At 36.3% G+C, this 15074-nt stretch overlaps 2 protein-coding genes and 1 pseudogene across 2 annotated transcripts; 2 read left to right on the top strand and 1 right to left on the bottom strand.

Moving 5' to 3' along the window:
- Positions 1-503: 503 nt before the first annotated feature.
- LOC103326699 (nudix hydrolase 10-like) lies at positions 504-7143 on the bottom strand. Its single transcript, XM_089048774.1, is given in 12 exon segments — positions 504-825; positions 827-1174; positions 1800-1832; positions 1834-2004; positions 2224-2338; positions 3002-3030; positions 3135-3185; positions 3281-3358; positions 3643-3780; positions 4250-4315; positions 6137-6351; positions 6806-7143. Coding segments are annotated over 11 exon segments (1386 nt in total). The 5' UTR covers positions 6314-6351; positions 6806-7143; the 3' UTR covers positions 504-645.
- A 3516-nt stretch (positions 7144-10659) lies between these two features.
- On the top strand, positions 10660-11755 carry LOC148919053 (uncharacterized). The gene is made up of 2 exons (XM_089048773.1): positions 10660-11407; positions 11579-11755. The coding sequence occupies exons 1-2, from the start codon at positions 10838-10840 to the stop codon at positions 11753-11755; spliced, it is 747 nt and encodes a 248-aa protein (XP_088904899.1). The 5' UTR covers positions 10660-10837.
- On the top strand, positions 11747-14664 carry LOC148919052 (uncharacterized; annotated as a pseudogene).
- The last annotated feature ends 410 nt before the right edge of the window (positions 14665-15074 follow it).

Raw genomic sequence — 15074 nt, 5'->3', positions numbered from 1 at the left:
ACTTCAAGTTTTCTTTTCAAGACGTATCAGCTCAGCACAAAAAATATGAGAGAAAGTGAATTGGATAAGTATGAGAGTTATAGCTGCTCACGTCTTGTATACCGTTTAGCAGAGCAATTCAAATTCGCCAGCAATTGATACATATTTTGGCATTCGTCATGCACAACATACATACAAACACAAGGTGGATAAGTTCATTTCAAAGAACGTCACAAGTTTGTCACTAGGCATACATCAATCCAGAAAGATCAAGCTCTTTCTGCTACTTGGCAGTGGCACAGACAGACAAACCGACCTCTGTCTCAAAAACACCGATCTCTCTCTCTCTGTGTAACACGCATGCAGTTCATGTTGAGAGTATTTGTCCGACATGGGAAATGAAAGCCTTTTGCCTTAGTTGTTTATAGCGTCGCGGATTTCTCCACCCATTACCAATTGATTTCGATCCATTTCGGAAAAGTGAGAAGATTACATTAATTAAGTACATTTTACATGAACCCAAGTTGCAGAACTCATAAACAAAATTATAATAATAAAAGTAGAACCTACCTTTGACAATATTAAAAAGGGTTTATTGCCTACATACATGAGATTTAGAAAATTTATATACTCCTACACAAAAAGACCAGAAAATAGCATGCAGACTTAAAAGAAAACGGCTGAGGAGGACAACAACAGCATCATAACTGAAAGGAAGATTGGCAAAGCAGATGAAGCTGCACCTGCATGGGTGCCATCAGGGTAAGGCACAAATCCTCCTGAGGCACCTGGTGGAGAGAGATATTGAGGGTACTGGCAGCACTTGAGCAGGCTGAGTTGGGGGGCATTTTCCTTGACCATGCTGTTGAGGCGGCGGCGGCGGGTAGCTAGGAATTGATGGTGGGGGTGGTGGTCCTGGTGGAGGAGGGCCATATAAAGGGTACCCTGGATTTGGAATGGAAGGAGGGCACTGACATGTAGGGCAATTGGCACAATCTGTGGGAGAAAATATGGCATCTCTAGTAATCTCCCCAGTGAAAACAAGGTTGAAGAAGACAGAGAAACAGAATGCTGTGACAAAAAAAAGTTTTGCAGGAAACATTGCTTCCTCCTCTATCCTCTGGCTAGGAAGAAAAGTTGAAAAGAAATATAGGAAGGAATGTACAGGGAAATGACTTATGAGTGAGGAAGCTATATTGGATTAATTCATTTTGTAGAATTCCAACTGTGGGTTTCTGAATCCCGGATTTGGTGCCGCATGGCAGACCATTTGTCATAACAATGTACAGGTAGCACACAAGCTTTAACTTACATGCATGCTTCTACAATATATGGACAACTCGAAAAATAATAATAAATAAATGACCCATATCTTTTTCTTTTATGTTCTTGTTTTTGGAATGGGAGAGTCTAATAACAACAATCTACGCGTGGGTGACTCTAGGCCATTGATGTGTACAAGCACGTTTGTGAGTTCAACATACCTTAAATTTGATGACAGTGGCTTCACATCAAATATTTTTTGTTTTAGTTTTTACCAATTAGGTCTGAATTAATTTAGTGGTTTTTTTTCCCTGTAATGTTAGAAGAGATCTCAAATTTGGTCCTTGTTTGTTCCCCATTGGTCACAAAAGCAAATGCTCTGTTCTCCCTTGAAATCACAAGTGATCAGTTATGACTCTATTCTTTATACTCTCAATCTATACTACTTACTACCAGTCCAACATTACAGAAAACACAGATAAATGGAGGGAATATAAATTGAAATAATAAAACATTGTAGGGTTACAGAAAAAAAATGATAAAAGCATCTAGGATGATTGATCAAGAGAACTTAGGCACTGCATCTCCTGCCCTATTCAAATATAAAAAACTCAACTTATCGTCAAAAACTGATGTTATATGCAGTGGAGAAAAGCCAGCATAGTCTCTGTCTAATTTTGCCAAGCCCAGTTCAAGAATGTACTTGAAGAGCGCATGCGTTTGGGTGACTGGTTGAGCTGCATACTCCTCAAGTGGCATCCACTACATGAAATAAAACAATGCCATAAAATTTAGTCAATTGGTGTATGCAATTGACTGAATTCTCATATTTGAAAGAATCTGAGTTTTGGCATGTCTTAAGAGAAGCAACGATTGCTTAAGTTCACAGAGAATTTTTTATTTTTTTATTGTTTGAAACATTATGATCTACCAAAATTAAATTTGAGCAGCATGTCAAACACATTATCAACCAAGAAGTACCTTGGCTGCCTCAATCTCCAGTTCTTGCTTTTCGATGTCAAAGGTTTGAGGATGCAGCATACACACAAAAGATAGATCTGACTTCTCAAAGAATGACTTGTGTGATTGCCTGAAGGTAACACGAAACCATGACTATTTCACAATATTATGTTTATATATTATACTATATATAAAGAAGAAGAAAAGAAAAGATTTGAAGTTCCACAAATTTGGTATTTATGAGAAGCAAAGCCTTTGATGGACCCCAAAAGCAGTAAAAGAAACACCAACAAATTACATGATTGATTCCAGTCTCTTGCACAGTACTCTAGTAGGATTTATGCTCATCGGAGATAGAATTGGAGCTGGACCAGATTAGAGAAAGAACCATTGGCTTAATCTTAAGCCCGCTTTTGATTCAGTCAGAATTGAGTATCTCCTATTTTTTCTAACTGCAGAACTATTTCCATTTTATCATTTTCTAGGAAAGCACAATATAAAAAGAGTTTAGCATCTAGATGACTCAAATGACAAAAGAACTTTGTATGAGGTTGGTTTTCCTAAGAGTGAACCAGTAATTACGCAATCTTCAAGGTGACCCCTCTTTCAGTGACATCCTTGAAATATAATTTAGATAGCCAAAGATACCAGGAGAACTTGGGTCGACTTTCTTATCCCGTTTTGGAGACTTTTCTGACATGTATAACTTAGTTTTTCCCAATCCAATCAAATTCGATATAATATAACAATTCCATCAAAACATACAGTGATTCAAGACTGTGCAAACTTGTACCTGAAGGCTAATACCTCCAAAAATTCTGCATCAATCTGAAGCAGTTAAAACCAGTGGTCTTCATCACACCAAAATATTGGTAACATAAACTACAAGGTATGAAAGGAACAATATATATTGATAGACATTGAGAACTTACCCCTGTCTCTTCTTTAACTTCTCTTACAGCTGCCTTAAAAATATCCTCGCCCTATATTGAAGAGCTCATTTAATGTCCAAAAGTAACAAGCATCATAGTTTTGAATAATTAAAAAACTTCTTAGTCCAGGACCTTAAGGTAAATACCTCGTCAACAACTCCAGTTGGGATTTTCCACACACCTGTTCCTTGGAACCTGCCACTCTTCTCCTGGACTACAAGCATCTACGCAGAAGAAATCTAATTTCAAAACCAACAACAGATGACGACAAGGTTGACAAACTGAAGACAAAAGATAAGACTACTGTATCAGAAACACAGAAGAACAAGGGTGATGAACAAGGCTGAATTAGAAGACCAGTAAATGCATCCAGATGTGTTATTACACGATTCTCTTGTACTACCTTTGTCCAATGGATAAGCAATAGTAGACAACAATAGTGCCAGCAGCTACTCAGTGTTTTACATTTATCCAAAACAATTAAGCAATGGTAGATAAGAGCAAGTACCTCTTTTTTATCATTCACAACAATAGCCCCAACACTTACTCGGTGTGAAGCATTTGCAGGTAGAGTATTAGTAGTTTCAGGAATCCAATAAACAAGCATGAGGTAGTGTGGCTCAGCATGATGATATCGAAACCCCTCCTGGCATCAACATAATAGGTGTAAGCCAAGACAACAGATTTATCAAGATTAATGGGCAGAACATGACATAAAGCTGTCATCAAATCATAACTGCACTGTACCTTAACTGCCTGATTTTTTATTTATTAAAAAAAAGAAGATGAAAGAAAAATAAATAAAACAAATTTTTATGTTGAAATTTAGTTTCTTTAAGTTAAAACCTATTGTGCCAGAAGCTATGTAGAGTATTAGCTCGTTGCCTTATTTTTCATTGTACATATACGTATTTATGAGAGCTATGCAGAGTATGAGTTCAAAGACCTCCAGGTTCTATGTAAGCACAGAGCTCATATTTTATTTTTCTATCAAGACAGTCACGTTCCCATTTAAAATGCAACTCACAACTAAGAACAACCTTGTGGGTTGATATTACTAAAATGTCCATGGAGACAGTTCCGGTGCAAATGTATTAGTACTGCAGAGTAATTACCTTAACTGCTGTTTCGACAAGATTTACAAGCTCAATGGGCAGTTTTATCCACACACCCTTCTTCCCCTGAATATGAAAATTATTGAATAGAAGGAAGAAACAATCAGAATATCCACCAAGAAAAAGATAAACCATGTTGCCAAATTCATTAATCACACACATACACAAACATAAATACATGCATACATATTAGTAGATTTACGTATATGTCAAACGGCTGGCATGCTGAATTATTAGATAAAGATCATACCATATGATGGTACATTGTAAACAAAGAAAGATTTTACCTACTACCACGTACCTCAACTTCGTATCTCAGTTACACTACTAAATATTAATCAACCACGACAGAATTCTCGACAGATGACTTGGGTTCAAGTCGACACCTAAGGATTTATTAAAAGTTGGTTTCAAACCAATGTCAAATTTTGAGACTGAGCAGTTTCTCCAAAACTGAAAGCCATTTTTCAACAGTAACCATGAATATCATTTGGAATCCTCTCAAACGAAAGATGGTAAGTAAGAATAGAACTGAAATGAGTACACAGTCATTATATAAAAGTGATGTATAAACCATGGTTATTATCTTATTGAAATGGATCAAAGTACAGCATATTCTGACACACTGCGTGATGCAGAACGGAGAGAGAGAGAGAGACAGACAGACAGACAGACAGACAGAGAAGAAGTAAGAAATGAAAAGAAAAGAAAAAAGAACAATAGGAAGGCAAAGAAGATAATTTTTTTTTTAAAGTCGATCTGCAAAATCTAATATCTAGAGCTAATCCAAAACCAACTAAAAGTAAAATCTGCATTCAAAATTCCCCAATAAAAATCCCTGAAATTATGATTTTCATCGTTCTCCATTACTCTCACCTGATTTTAAGAAAATCAATCTCAAATTTTGTAATATCACAGTACTCATTTGCAACTTTGGAGCTTCGACCAGTTTTTTTCATCTAGCGCCGGAAATAGCAACTAGCAAGATCAACAGATGAATCCTTTTCAGCCATACAAGTGGATTGACCAGGAAACATAAAATCAATAGTTATAACCATTTCCTTGACAGGCTCATTAAATGGCATGACTCCTACCTTAGTGTTTTCCATGTTTTGTGAGCTTCATAGTCTCCCTTGCCTTGCTTGATGTCTACATCATATAATTCTTGTTCCAAAAGTTTCATGTTATCCTTGACTATTGCAATCCACAACCTCTAATTTTTTCATACTTTTCTTTATGCTCTTCATGATGATGCAGAATGAGAGGAGAAGAATTTTACTCTACAACCTTTCCTTTAATATCCTTAAAATATTGATTAAAGACTCCATCAAAGGTTTGGCCAAGGGTGTGACAGAGCTGAGTAACAGTTTCAAGGCTAATGTTACCAGATTGAGAAAATCTTCCTTTTCTTTCTCAAGATAAACTGAAATTTGTAAACTTGTTATAAAATTGGATGCCCATCATAAATATGTCCCTGCAAAATAGTTGTAGCTGAAACAAGACTCTGATATGATTGATACTCGATTGCAACTTGGTATTACTTCAAAAACGTGTCAATCCCAGCACACATCCATAAAGCGAGAATAGTTTCTTTCTTGTATAGGAATAAAGGCAGCATGCTTGACACTTCACATCAACCTACCAGGGTATACACTGTGATGAACTGTGACCAGAGCAGTTAGATTTAGCCTACCTTCAATCAGTGAATTCAAATCCCTAATTATGATTTCTATCATCAGCTCGGCAACTAAAAACCAATAATACTTCAACGACACGCATCACTTAGATGTATACTAGATTGAAAAAAATAAAGCAATCAAACTATTAAACGAAAATTGTCTAATGAACAAGTTGACATCGAATAAAATATATAATAGATAATAGCACCTCTCTCCTCCATTGTGAGATTGAAGCCCTAAGCAGAGTAAGAAAGTGCTGAGCGTCCATAGCATCCTTCATGTCTACAATAACTCCTCCATGGACATCATTGGTTGCAGGAAGTAGTTCAACATGCTGGATTCCATTTTCACAAACCCGGTCCGATGAATTTACGGAAATTGACATCGTTCCAACCAAAAAAGAAGTCAGAAGCCCAAAAATACCTGAAAGAAAACACCCAAAGAGAAAAGGAAAAGATAAAACTGAGTTACACCTCAAATATGCATCTTTTTCTCAGCAAACCGGATTTCCTAACCAAATGAGAATAAAATTACAGCCCCAATTGACAAAATGGTAGTGATTATTCATGAAATCACTATGGTTGGCAGCTATACTTCACTCGTTAAAATCCAAATTCTTTTGTAACATTCATACAAATCCATTATCATTTTCTTAGAATATCACATTGCACACAGATAATAAAACAGTGGATAGGTCAAAACCATTCAAGTGCAACAATAAGAACCATTATTACAAATTCTATCAATTCCATCAAACAGAGAAAAAAAATAAAAAACTTCAAAATCACATTTCAGAGAAGAACAACAACAGATACAAGAAGCTTGAAATATTATTATTGACACAAGCAAATATATAGAAAAAGTATAAAAGATGAACCTGAAGTGAGCACCAAAACAGACCCTAAGACAGATTTGAATTCGTGAAGAAATGCTGCGAGTTCTACAAGTCTATGATTTTTCACTCTGTTCAGCTCCACTATCCAACGGTCCAGTTTTCCAAGTGCGGGCCTTCGGATATTTATAATTGTAAGGTTGGGGATGGGGAAAAACAACTACGGCGAAGTGGGGGGTGACGCAGTTCCACCCATTTGCATACCAATAGGATCGCTGATTGCGTCATCAGGGTCTCTTCGGCTTGCGTGGAGGAATATTAGTGGGGGGGACCGCCATTAGTGACAGAGTGCAGGCGGAGAAACGTACTGCTTTTTGCTGTTCAAAGTTGGGTCTTACCCAACTTATGAGTGCTTTTATTAGAAAGTATGTTATCTTTATCAAAAGTTCAACCCGTTTTTATACGGAGCACTCGTTTGAGAGTGATTTTATATAGACTAATAATCATTTATTTATATAATTATTTTTAAATAATTTTATGAAGAAGCACATAAGAGCACGTGGGAGGTGTTTCTTCTCATAATTGCTTAAAATCACTTAAAGTTAGGGCTCGTCAATGGGCCGGGCCGGACTAGCCCCCAAATTCAATGGGCTTGGGCGGGTCGGGCTTTTAAAGAGGATAGAGAAAATATCGGGCCTAGGTTTTTTTAGAAAATTCAAAACCCAAACCCGACCCATGACCGGGGCTTGAAAAAGCCCATCGGGCCGGGACTAAACGGGCCTACTTCATTAAAAAAAAATCATAAACTTAATCATAAGGGCATTTTAGTCCAAATTTAAGATTAAACTCACTTAATTCCAATATTTTCACATCAAACCAAATTCATAAAACACCCAATAAAGTTACACAACTTAATAAGATTTTCCACAAAAATTATAAAACCAAGTATTATTTTTTAGGTTATTACATAATTAGATCGTAATACGTTTTAAGAAATAATTTAAAAAAATAATAAATATCAAACAAATATTTTTTTTAAAGGATGGTATGAATAAATATGCAAATATTTGGTGATGTGTTCAAGAAAAACATGATTATATTTGGTGGTACAATTATGTTTCGTGATATGATTATATTTGGTGATGTGATATGTTGTTCGTTTTATTTATATATATGTAATTGTTGAATTAATAATTGACACAAATTAATGTGCTAATCATCCAATTATAAACTAGGAATGAGTAAAGAAAAGTAAATGAAATGAAACAAATTATATATGTGATTTAGGTGATAAAATCCTAAACCTAAACTCTTATTTATACATAATTATATATGTATGCGGGCCTAACGGGCCGGGGCGGGCTTTCTTGGGCTTAATCGGGTCGGGCCGGGCTTTAGACACCCAAGCCCAAGCCTAGCCCGACCCAAGACGGGCCGGGCCATCTCAAAGCCCATAACGGGCCGGGCCGGGCTTTTTTTTGATCGGTCGGGCAGGCCCCTTTCGGCCATGAGCCCGCGGGCCAAATGATGAGGCCTACTTAAAGTGATTATATGGAGAAGAATGTGGGAGATGCTTCTACATGTATGTGATTTTGGCCCTCCTAGAATTGCTCCCAAACAAGCCCTAAAAAAGCACTTGATAGTACTTCTTCAAAAAGCCTTTTTATGATTCATAAGCATTGTCAAATTTTTATGACAAACAATGTTAGAGGCCCTTTTCATTGTGTGTAATCGTAAAGGGTCACAAATCTCCTAGCCTCATAAATAGGCCAGAGATTGTGTTTAATTGCAAGCGTGCCACTATTAGCTGTTTTAAACCCTAACAGATTTGAATGAAATTAAAGTAACTTGCGCACCAAGAAACCTGACTTCTAACCAAACAATTGTGTATTGAATGGGAAACTGATTCATTGTTGATTATTTTCTATACCTCAAGACAAATTAGGACTTTAATATTTCTCTAATACAAAGTAAAGAAAATAAAGACAAAAATTGAGTAAACAAGGGGCCATATCTGAGACATAGACATATGGGTAGAACTAGGACTATTACCATCGGGGTGGGCGCGATCCGGTTCGGCCTTGTTCTCACCTAAAATTAAAACTAGAACCGTATTGTTCATCCAGTCTAGTTTGGTCTGGTTTTTATTAAAAATGACTAAGAGAGTTGAACCAATCCGAACCTCCCAAATTCCAGTTCGATTCTACCAGTTTCATTTAATTCTTGTTTTTTATATTGTAGCCTTCATTTGAACATCACATGATCCATTTCATTATTCATTTTTCCACTTTTTCTCTGGCAAGTCACATAGACAGAAGGAAATGAAACAACCGTAGATTAGAAACCCAAAGGAAATAATAAACATAAATGAGATCCAAAATAGTTCATTTATCCTTCTATATGAATCTAAATAAAAAATCATAAACAAACACGAATCTAATGAAACCCACAAAAGAAATTTGGCATATTATGAAAACTCCACATAACCTTTAAAAAAAAACTCCACAAAAGACATATTTATGCGGCTCTTCATGGCCTTGCATGAGACTTTGATGCTTGAATCTAGCCCTTGGATCGTCATAACCAGTTTATGAAGAAGGCTTCATAGCAAGAGGGTAGAGAGAAGAACACACAAAAATACAGAGAGAGAGAGAGAGAGAGAGAGAGAGAGAGAGAGAGAGAGAGAGAGAGAAGAAGAAAGACAGAGAGAAGCGGCGAGCAAGGGAAGAAAAAGTAAAGATAAGGGAGAGAGAAAGGAAAGAAAAAGTGGCTTTAGGGTTAGGTGTTGGTTGATGGGCTTTAGTTGTGGGGCTTAGGTAAGGTTAGATGTTGGCAGTTAAGTTTGGGAAGTGAGAAAAATCATGGGATTAGTAGTTGGGCCACCAAAATATATTCTATTTTTTATTTGATTCCAGTTTGGTTTGGTGTGGTCCGGATTTTAGAGATGTTAAAACGAAATTGGAATCGGTTAGAATCGGTTTGGTCTAATTTTTGGTCAACTCAATTTTTTTGGGTCCAGTTCGGCCCGGTTTCTTGGTTTTCCAGTTTGAATGCCCACCCCTAGTTACCATTTTGCGTTATCTATGGATCACTAGAACAACTTCAAAGTGTTAAGAAATTTGGTAACAGTCGAGGGACGAGGGACGAGGTAAGAACTTGTACTGCAATTAAGAACACCACCTTCAATTGATAGAGATCAATTGAAAATCTATACCAATGTTCAGGGGCAGCCTTGGGGTGGTGCAAGTGGCGCCATCGCACAGGGCCTCCGATTCTTAAGGGCCCCCGAAAAAAAATTTCTTTATATTATATATATATATATATATTAATATTATATGAATCGTATATATAGTATAGCGTCTGGATATTTGCACAACAGCGTTTTCAGGGGAGTTGGATGGAGCGCATGCCTCTTTCGTAAAAGGGCCCGAGTTCGATGCTCCTTGAGGTCGTTCTACTGGCTAGCTTTTTTTGATATTATTTTTGCATTCAACTTTACATAATTATAAATTTTAAGTAAAATAAAAAAACAGAGAGCCTTTTACAAACAGGCAACGTGGAAGCTTAACCCCACCAAAGGAGGAATATATATGATATATCCCCCAAACGTTCTCAAAAATAAAATAAAAAAGGTTTTCTCCTCCAAGAAAAGTACTTTCTTCATTCAAAACACCATGAAAAAAGCTTCACAGCTCCTTCTTTCTCTTAAACTCTGATTTTTGGGTAAGTAATCATCATTGTTCATCAATTTCTCTTTGGTTCTTCTTTTTTCAATCCTTTGACAATTTTTGTTATTCTTTCAATTTCAGGAATTTGAACACCAAAAAGAGAAAACCCTAATTCCTGAATTCATAAAGACCACTCAAAATCAAATAGTCATATTCAAATCTCAATTCAAATTCAGGTATGTATCAAAATTTCAATCTATTCTATATATTACATGACTTATTTTATTAAATTATTATCATGTTGATGATTGGTTGTATGAGAATATAGTTTGTAGAAATATTTATCTATTTCTTGTTGGGGTTTTCTTCCAGGTTATAGGGTTTTGGAATTTTTCTTTGTAATCTAAACATGCCACCTACTAGAAAATACGTTTCTGGATACACAAAACGGCTTAGAAAAAGAAAAATCGAGGAATTGACTCAATCTCAAAGAGGAGCTCTTGATAGATTCATTGTTAGAGAATCACATGCTACAATTGATGAAAATATTTTCAATGAACAAGAACAAGATGATGTTGAGGAATTGCAAGATATTGAAAACAATATGGATGAATGTGTGGGTAATGCTGAGCAGAATGAGAATGATGATAATGAAAATGCTGATATTGATGATCATAATGAAGGTGTTGAAGATGTAGACATAGAAAATCATAACAATGAGAACGTCACTGATTTATTCAATGAAGAACCAAGCCAATCCATTCCATTGGATATTTATGATCCAAGAAATTGGGATAATATTGATCCCAAATTCCGTGACCTATTAGTGGAAAAAGGTCCTGTAAGAGATCTATTAATAGGAAAAAGTCCTAAAGATCATTTACATAGATGTTTCTCTTCAACATTTTACACTCGTTATTTGCCAAATGGAGAGCAACATGATAGAGATTGGCTAGTGTATTCAAAGGATCTTAACAAAGTATTTTGTTTTTGTTGTAAGTTATTTAAAAAAGGGCCTCAAAAAAGTCAGTTAGCAAATGAGGGATTTAAAGATTGGATACATCTTAGTGGCAGACTTAAAGAGCATGAGACAAGTATTGAACATATTAATCATATGAGCACTTGGATTGATTTTCATATTAAATTGCAGAAAAATAAAACAATTGACGGAGTTGTTCAAAACCGAATCAAGAAAGAGAAAGAGCATTGGAGGAACTTATTAAAAAGATTAATTTCAATTGTGAAATATCTTGGAAAATATAGTTTGGCTTTTCGTGGAAGTAATGAGAAGATCCATGATATAAACAATGGAAATTTTATGGGCTAAGTGGAAATGATTGCAGAGTGGGATCCAGTTATGAAGGAGCATGTTCGACGTATGGATGATAAAGAGACTCATTATCATTATCTTAGTCATAAGATTCAAAATGAATTGATACTTTTGTTAGCTTCTGAACTCAAAAGTGCAATCCTTAAAAAGATTGAAGAAGCTAAATATTTTTCTGTGATTCTTGATTGTACTCCAGATGCTAGCAACCAAGAACAAATGAGTTTGATTGTAAGATGTGTGGATGTCTCTACTAATCCAATAAAGGTTGAAGAATTCTTTTTGGAATTTTTGATTGTGAATGATACAACAGGACAAGGACTTTTTGAAGAGTTGCAAACGGTGTTGCAAAAACTTAAGCTTGATATTGATAATGTGAGAGGACAAGGCTATGACAATGGATCAAATATGAGTGGGAAATATCAAGGTGTCCAAAGAAAACTTTTGGATGTAAATCCTAGAGCATTGTACACACCTTGTGGTTGTCATAGTCTTAATTTAACACTTTGTGATATTGCAAACTCTTGTGGAAAAGCAAAAGATTTTTTTGGAATCATACAACGTATTTATACATTGTTTGCTAATTCTACAAAGCGGTGGAAGATATTGAAAGATAATGTTAAACACTTAACTCTGAAATCATTGTCAGTTACACGTTGGGAAAGTCGTATTGAAAGTGTAAGAGCAATAAGATTCCAAGCTGCAGATTTAAGAGAAGCTTTACTTCAATTAGCAGAAAGTGACGGTGACTCCAAAATAACTAGTGAAGCTAATTCTTTGGCAACATATGAACTTGGAAATTTTGAGTTCTTATTGGGGATGGTTATTTGGTATGATATATTAGGTTCTGTCAATGTAGTTAGCAAAAACTACAATCTGAAGACATGCTTATTGATGTTGCTATTGATAAAGTGAAAGGGTTGATTACTTTTTTTTGAAAAGTATAGAGAAAATGGGTTTACAGAAGCTATGTGTACTGCTAAAGAAATTGTTGCTGACATGGGAATTGACCCGGTGTTTCCTGAGAAGCGAAAAATTAGTAGAAAAAAACATTTTGATGAGAATACTTGTGAGCCATCCCAATCAATTCCTGAATCAGCTGAAGAAAAGTTTAGAATTGATTATTTCTTGTATTTAGTGGATCAAACTATTGGTTCTTTACGAAGAAGGTTTCAACAATATCAAGAGTATGAGAATATTTTTGGGTTTTTTTTTACTTCAGAGAAGTTAAATTCATTGGATGATTGCGATTTGAAAAATAGTTGCAGTCATCTGGAAAGCATTTTGAAAAATGACAAGTTTTCTGATGTCGATGGGGAGGATTTATTTGTTGAGTTGTGTTGATGCTCTTTTTCGGAGAGGGTCAACTTAGAGAAAATAAAAGGGATTCGCCTTCAGCAGGGAGAGGGTCCGGACCTTCGAAAGGCTAGCCTGCAGAAGACAAAAATGGGAGAAGCAGATCGTTGCTTCTGGACACCGGTGTGGTGCCGGCCGAAGGCTCTCCGATGCTTAAGTCAGCTAAGAAGGATAACTTTTGCAGAGTAATAGTAAAAGGTAGAAAAGTAGTTACCCCTCTTACTAGAGTACTGTTCCCTTTTTATAGGGAAGTGAAAGTGGGAGGTTGGTGTAGATTTCCGATGTGGGACTTTGTGCAAGTCGCCGCGGTGGTGACACGTGTCATTAGAATTAGGTTTAGCAGTTTGTGAGCCTTGGCAATCGGGAGTTTCGGCAGGTGCTTGGCACCTCGGAAGAGTGTCTTCCTTCGGCAGGAGAGAAGGCGTGTCTGCTGGTGCTAGTTGTTTTGAGACTGGACATGCTCGGTTGATTATGGTGTAAACAGTAGTCCCCCAAGTTCGCGGTCAAGAAGTGACTTCTGGGTTGGGAACTTGTAAGCTTTTGTGTGATCATGACCGAGCATTCCAGGTTCAGTGGGAGCCGTAGGGCAGTCCCTAGTCCCCCAAGTTGTCAAGCTAGAAGTTGCGTTAACACTTGGAATGTATGATAAAAGCTGTGTTAGCCTCAGTGTTTGTTGGTAGCTGGGTACCTTTAAAAGAAAAGTAGACTTGGGTTGTTGAAGCTTCAGGAAGAAAATTTGTGGGCCTCAGTGCTTATGACTCGGGTCTTGCTGAGTGGTAACCAAGTGATGGTTTGTAGGAGGTAGGGTGACGCCCGTTCACCAAACCTGTCTAAATACACATCTCTCAACCCTTGAGCTGTTAGGGGAGTTATTACATTAAAACTAAAATGCAGAATTTATTCCGGAAATTAACTACGAAACTTTGGAAGCAGTTTTGGGATGCCAAACGACCTCAAAATGCCAAAATCCATCATACGTCACTGCAAAGTATTGAGTTTGACTCGTGGCGTCGTTCCCTTTCCGAAATGGTATTTTGCATCCTAATCGGAGCTCGGACGACAAATCTACAAATTCCCGCCACGTCCTTTTTCTAGCTCAACCGCGATAAAATCCGCAAGGTGGGCTAAAGCTTGAAGGAGAACAAAGAAGGGTGGGCTTCAATTTCTCTCTTATTGTTCCTTGTCCTTTGCTGTTCGGCAAGATTATTTTGGCTGATTTTGGCTGGGCCTAGACAAGAGCTGTTGTTGGGAGGCCTTGGAATTGTAAGAGAAAAAATCGGGCTTTTTGCTTGAAAAGATTAAATTGTTTTCCAAATGCATTTATTGCATATAGAATCCTATTGACTATTCTTGTTACGGTTGCATCTGCAGAAAGAAGTTTTTCAAAATTAAAATTGTTAAAATCATACTTGCGATCAACTATGTCGCAAGAAAGATTAAATGGACTAGCTTTGATTTCAATTGAAAGTGAACTTCTTGAAAAACTTGATTATGAACATTTGATTGATGATTTCTCTTCTAAAAATTCAAGAAGATCAATTTTCAGACATTAGTATTGTACTAGCTGTGGTTTTTTTTCTTTTGGGGTAAAAGCTCTCGTAATAATTTTAATTCTTCAAATAAGACAGCAAATACAATGTGAATGATTTTTGGATAATCAGGTATGTTTTTGTTGTTGCTTTTTTGTTTAATGCAATATAATCTAATTTGTTAATGACATTTGTGTGCAACTACTCTTTAATTTGTGATTGCCAATTTTTTTTTCCTATTAAACACAGATTGCTTATTGGAGGCAGCAAAGGACCTTACAGGGGCACAAGGAGCTTATTTTTGTACCAAACATTTAACTTTATCAAATGGAAACATTTAAATTTTTATGAATTTGGTTTCTGATTGTCATTGCATATTTATTGATGGTGAATTTTAGTTATAAAAAAAATTGTTTATGACATTAAGTTATGGC

This window comes from Prunus mume, linkage group LG3 (genome assembly GCF_029339155.1).
Source record: "Prunus mume cultivar Tortuosa linkage group LG3, ASM2933915v1, whole genome shotgun sequence".
NCBI lineage: Eukaryota > Viridiplantae > Streptophyta > Magnoliopsida > Rosales > Rosaceae > Prunus > Prunus mume.
This window is presented reverse-complemented; position numbering and strand designations above follow the sequence as displayed.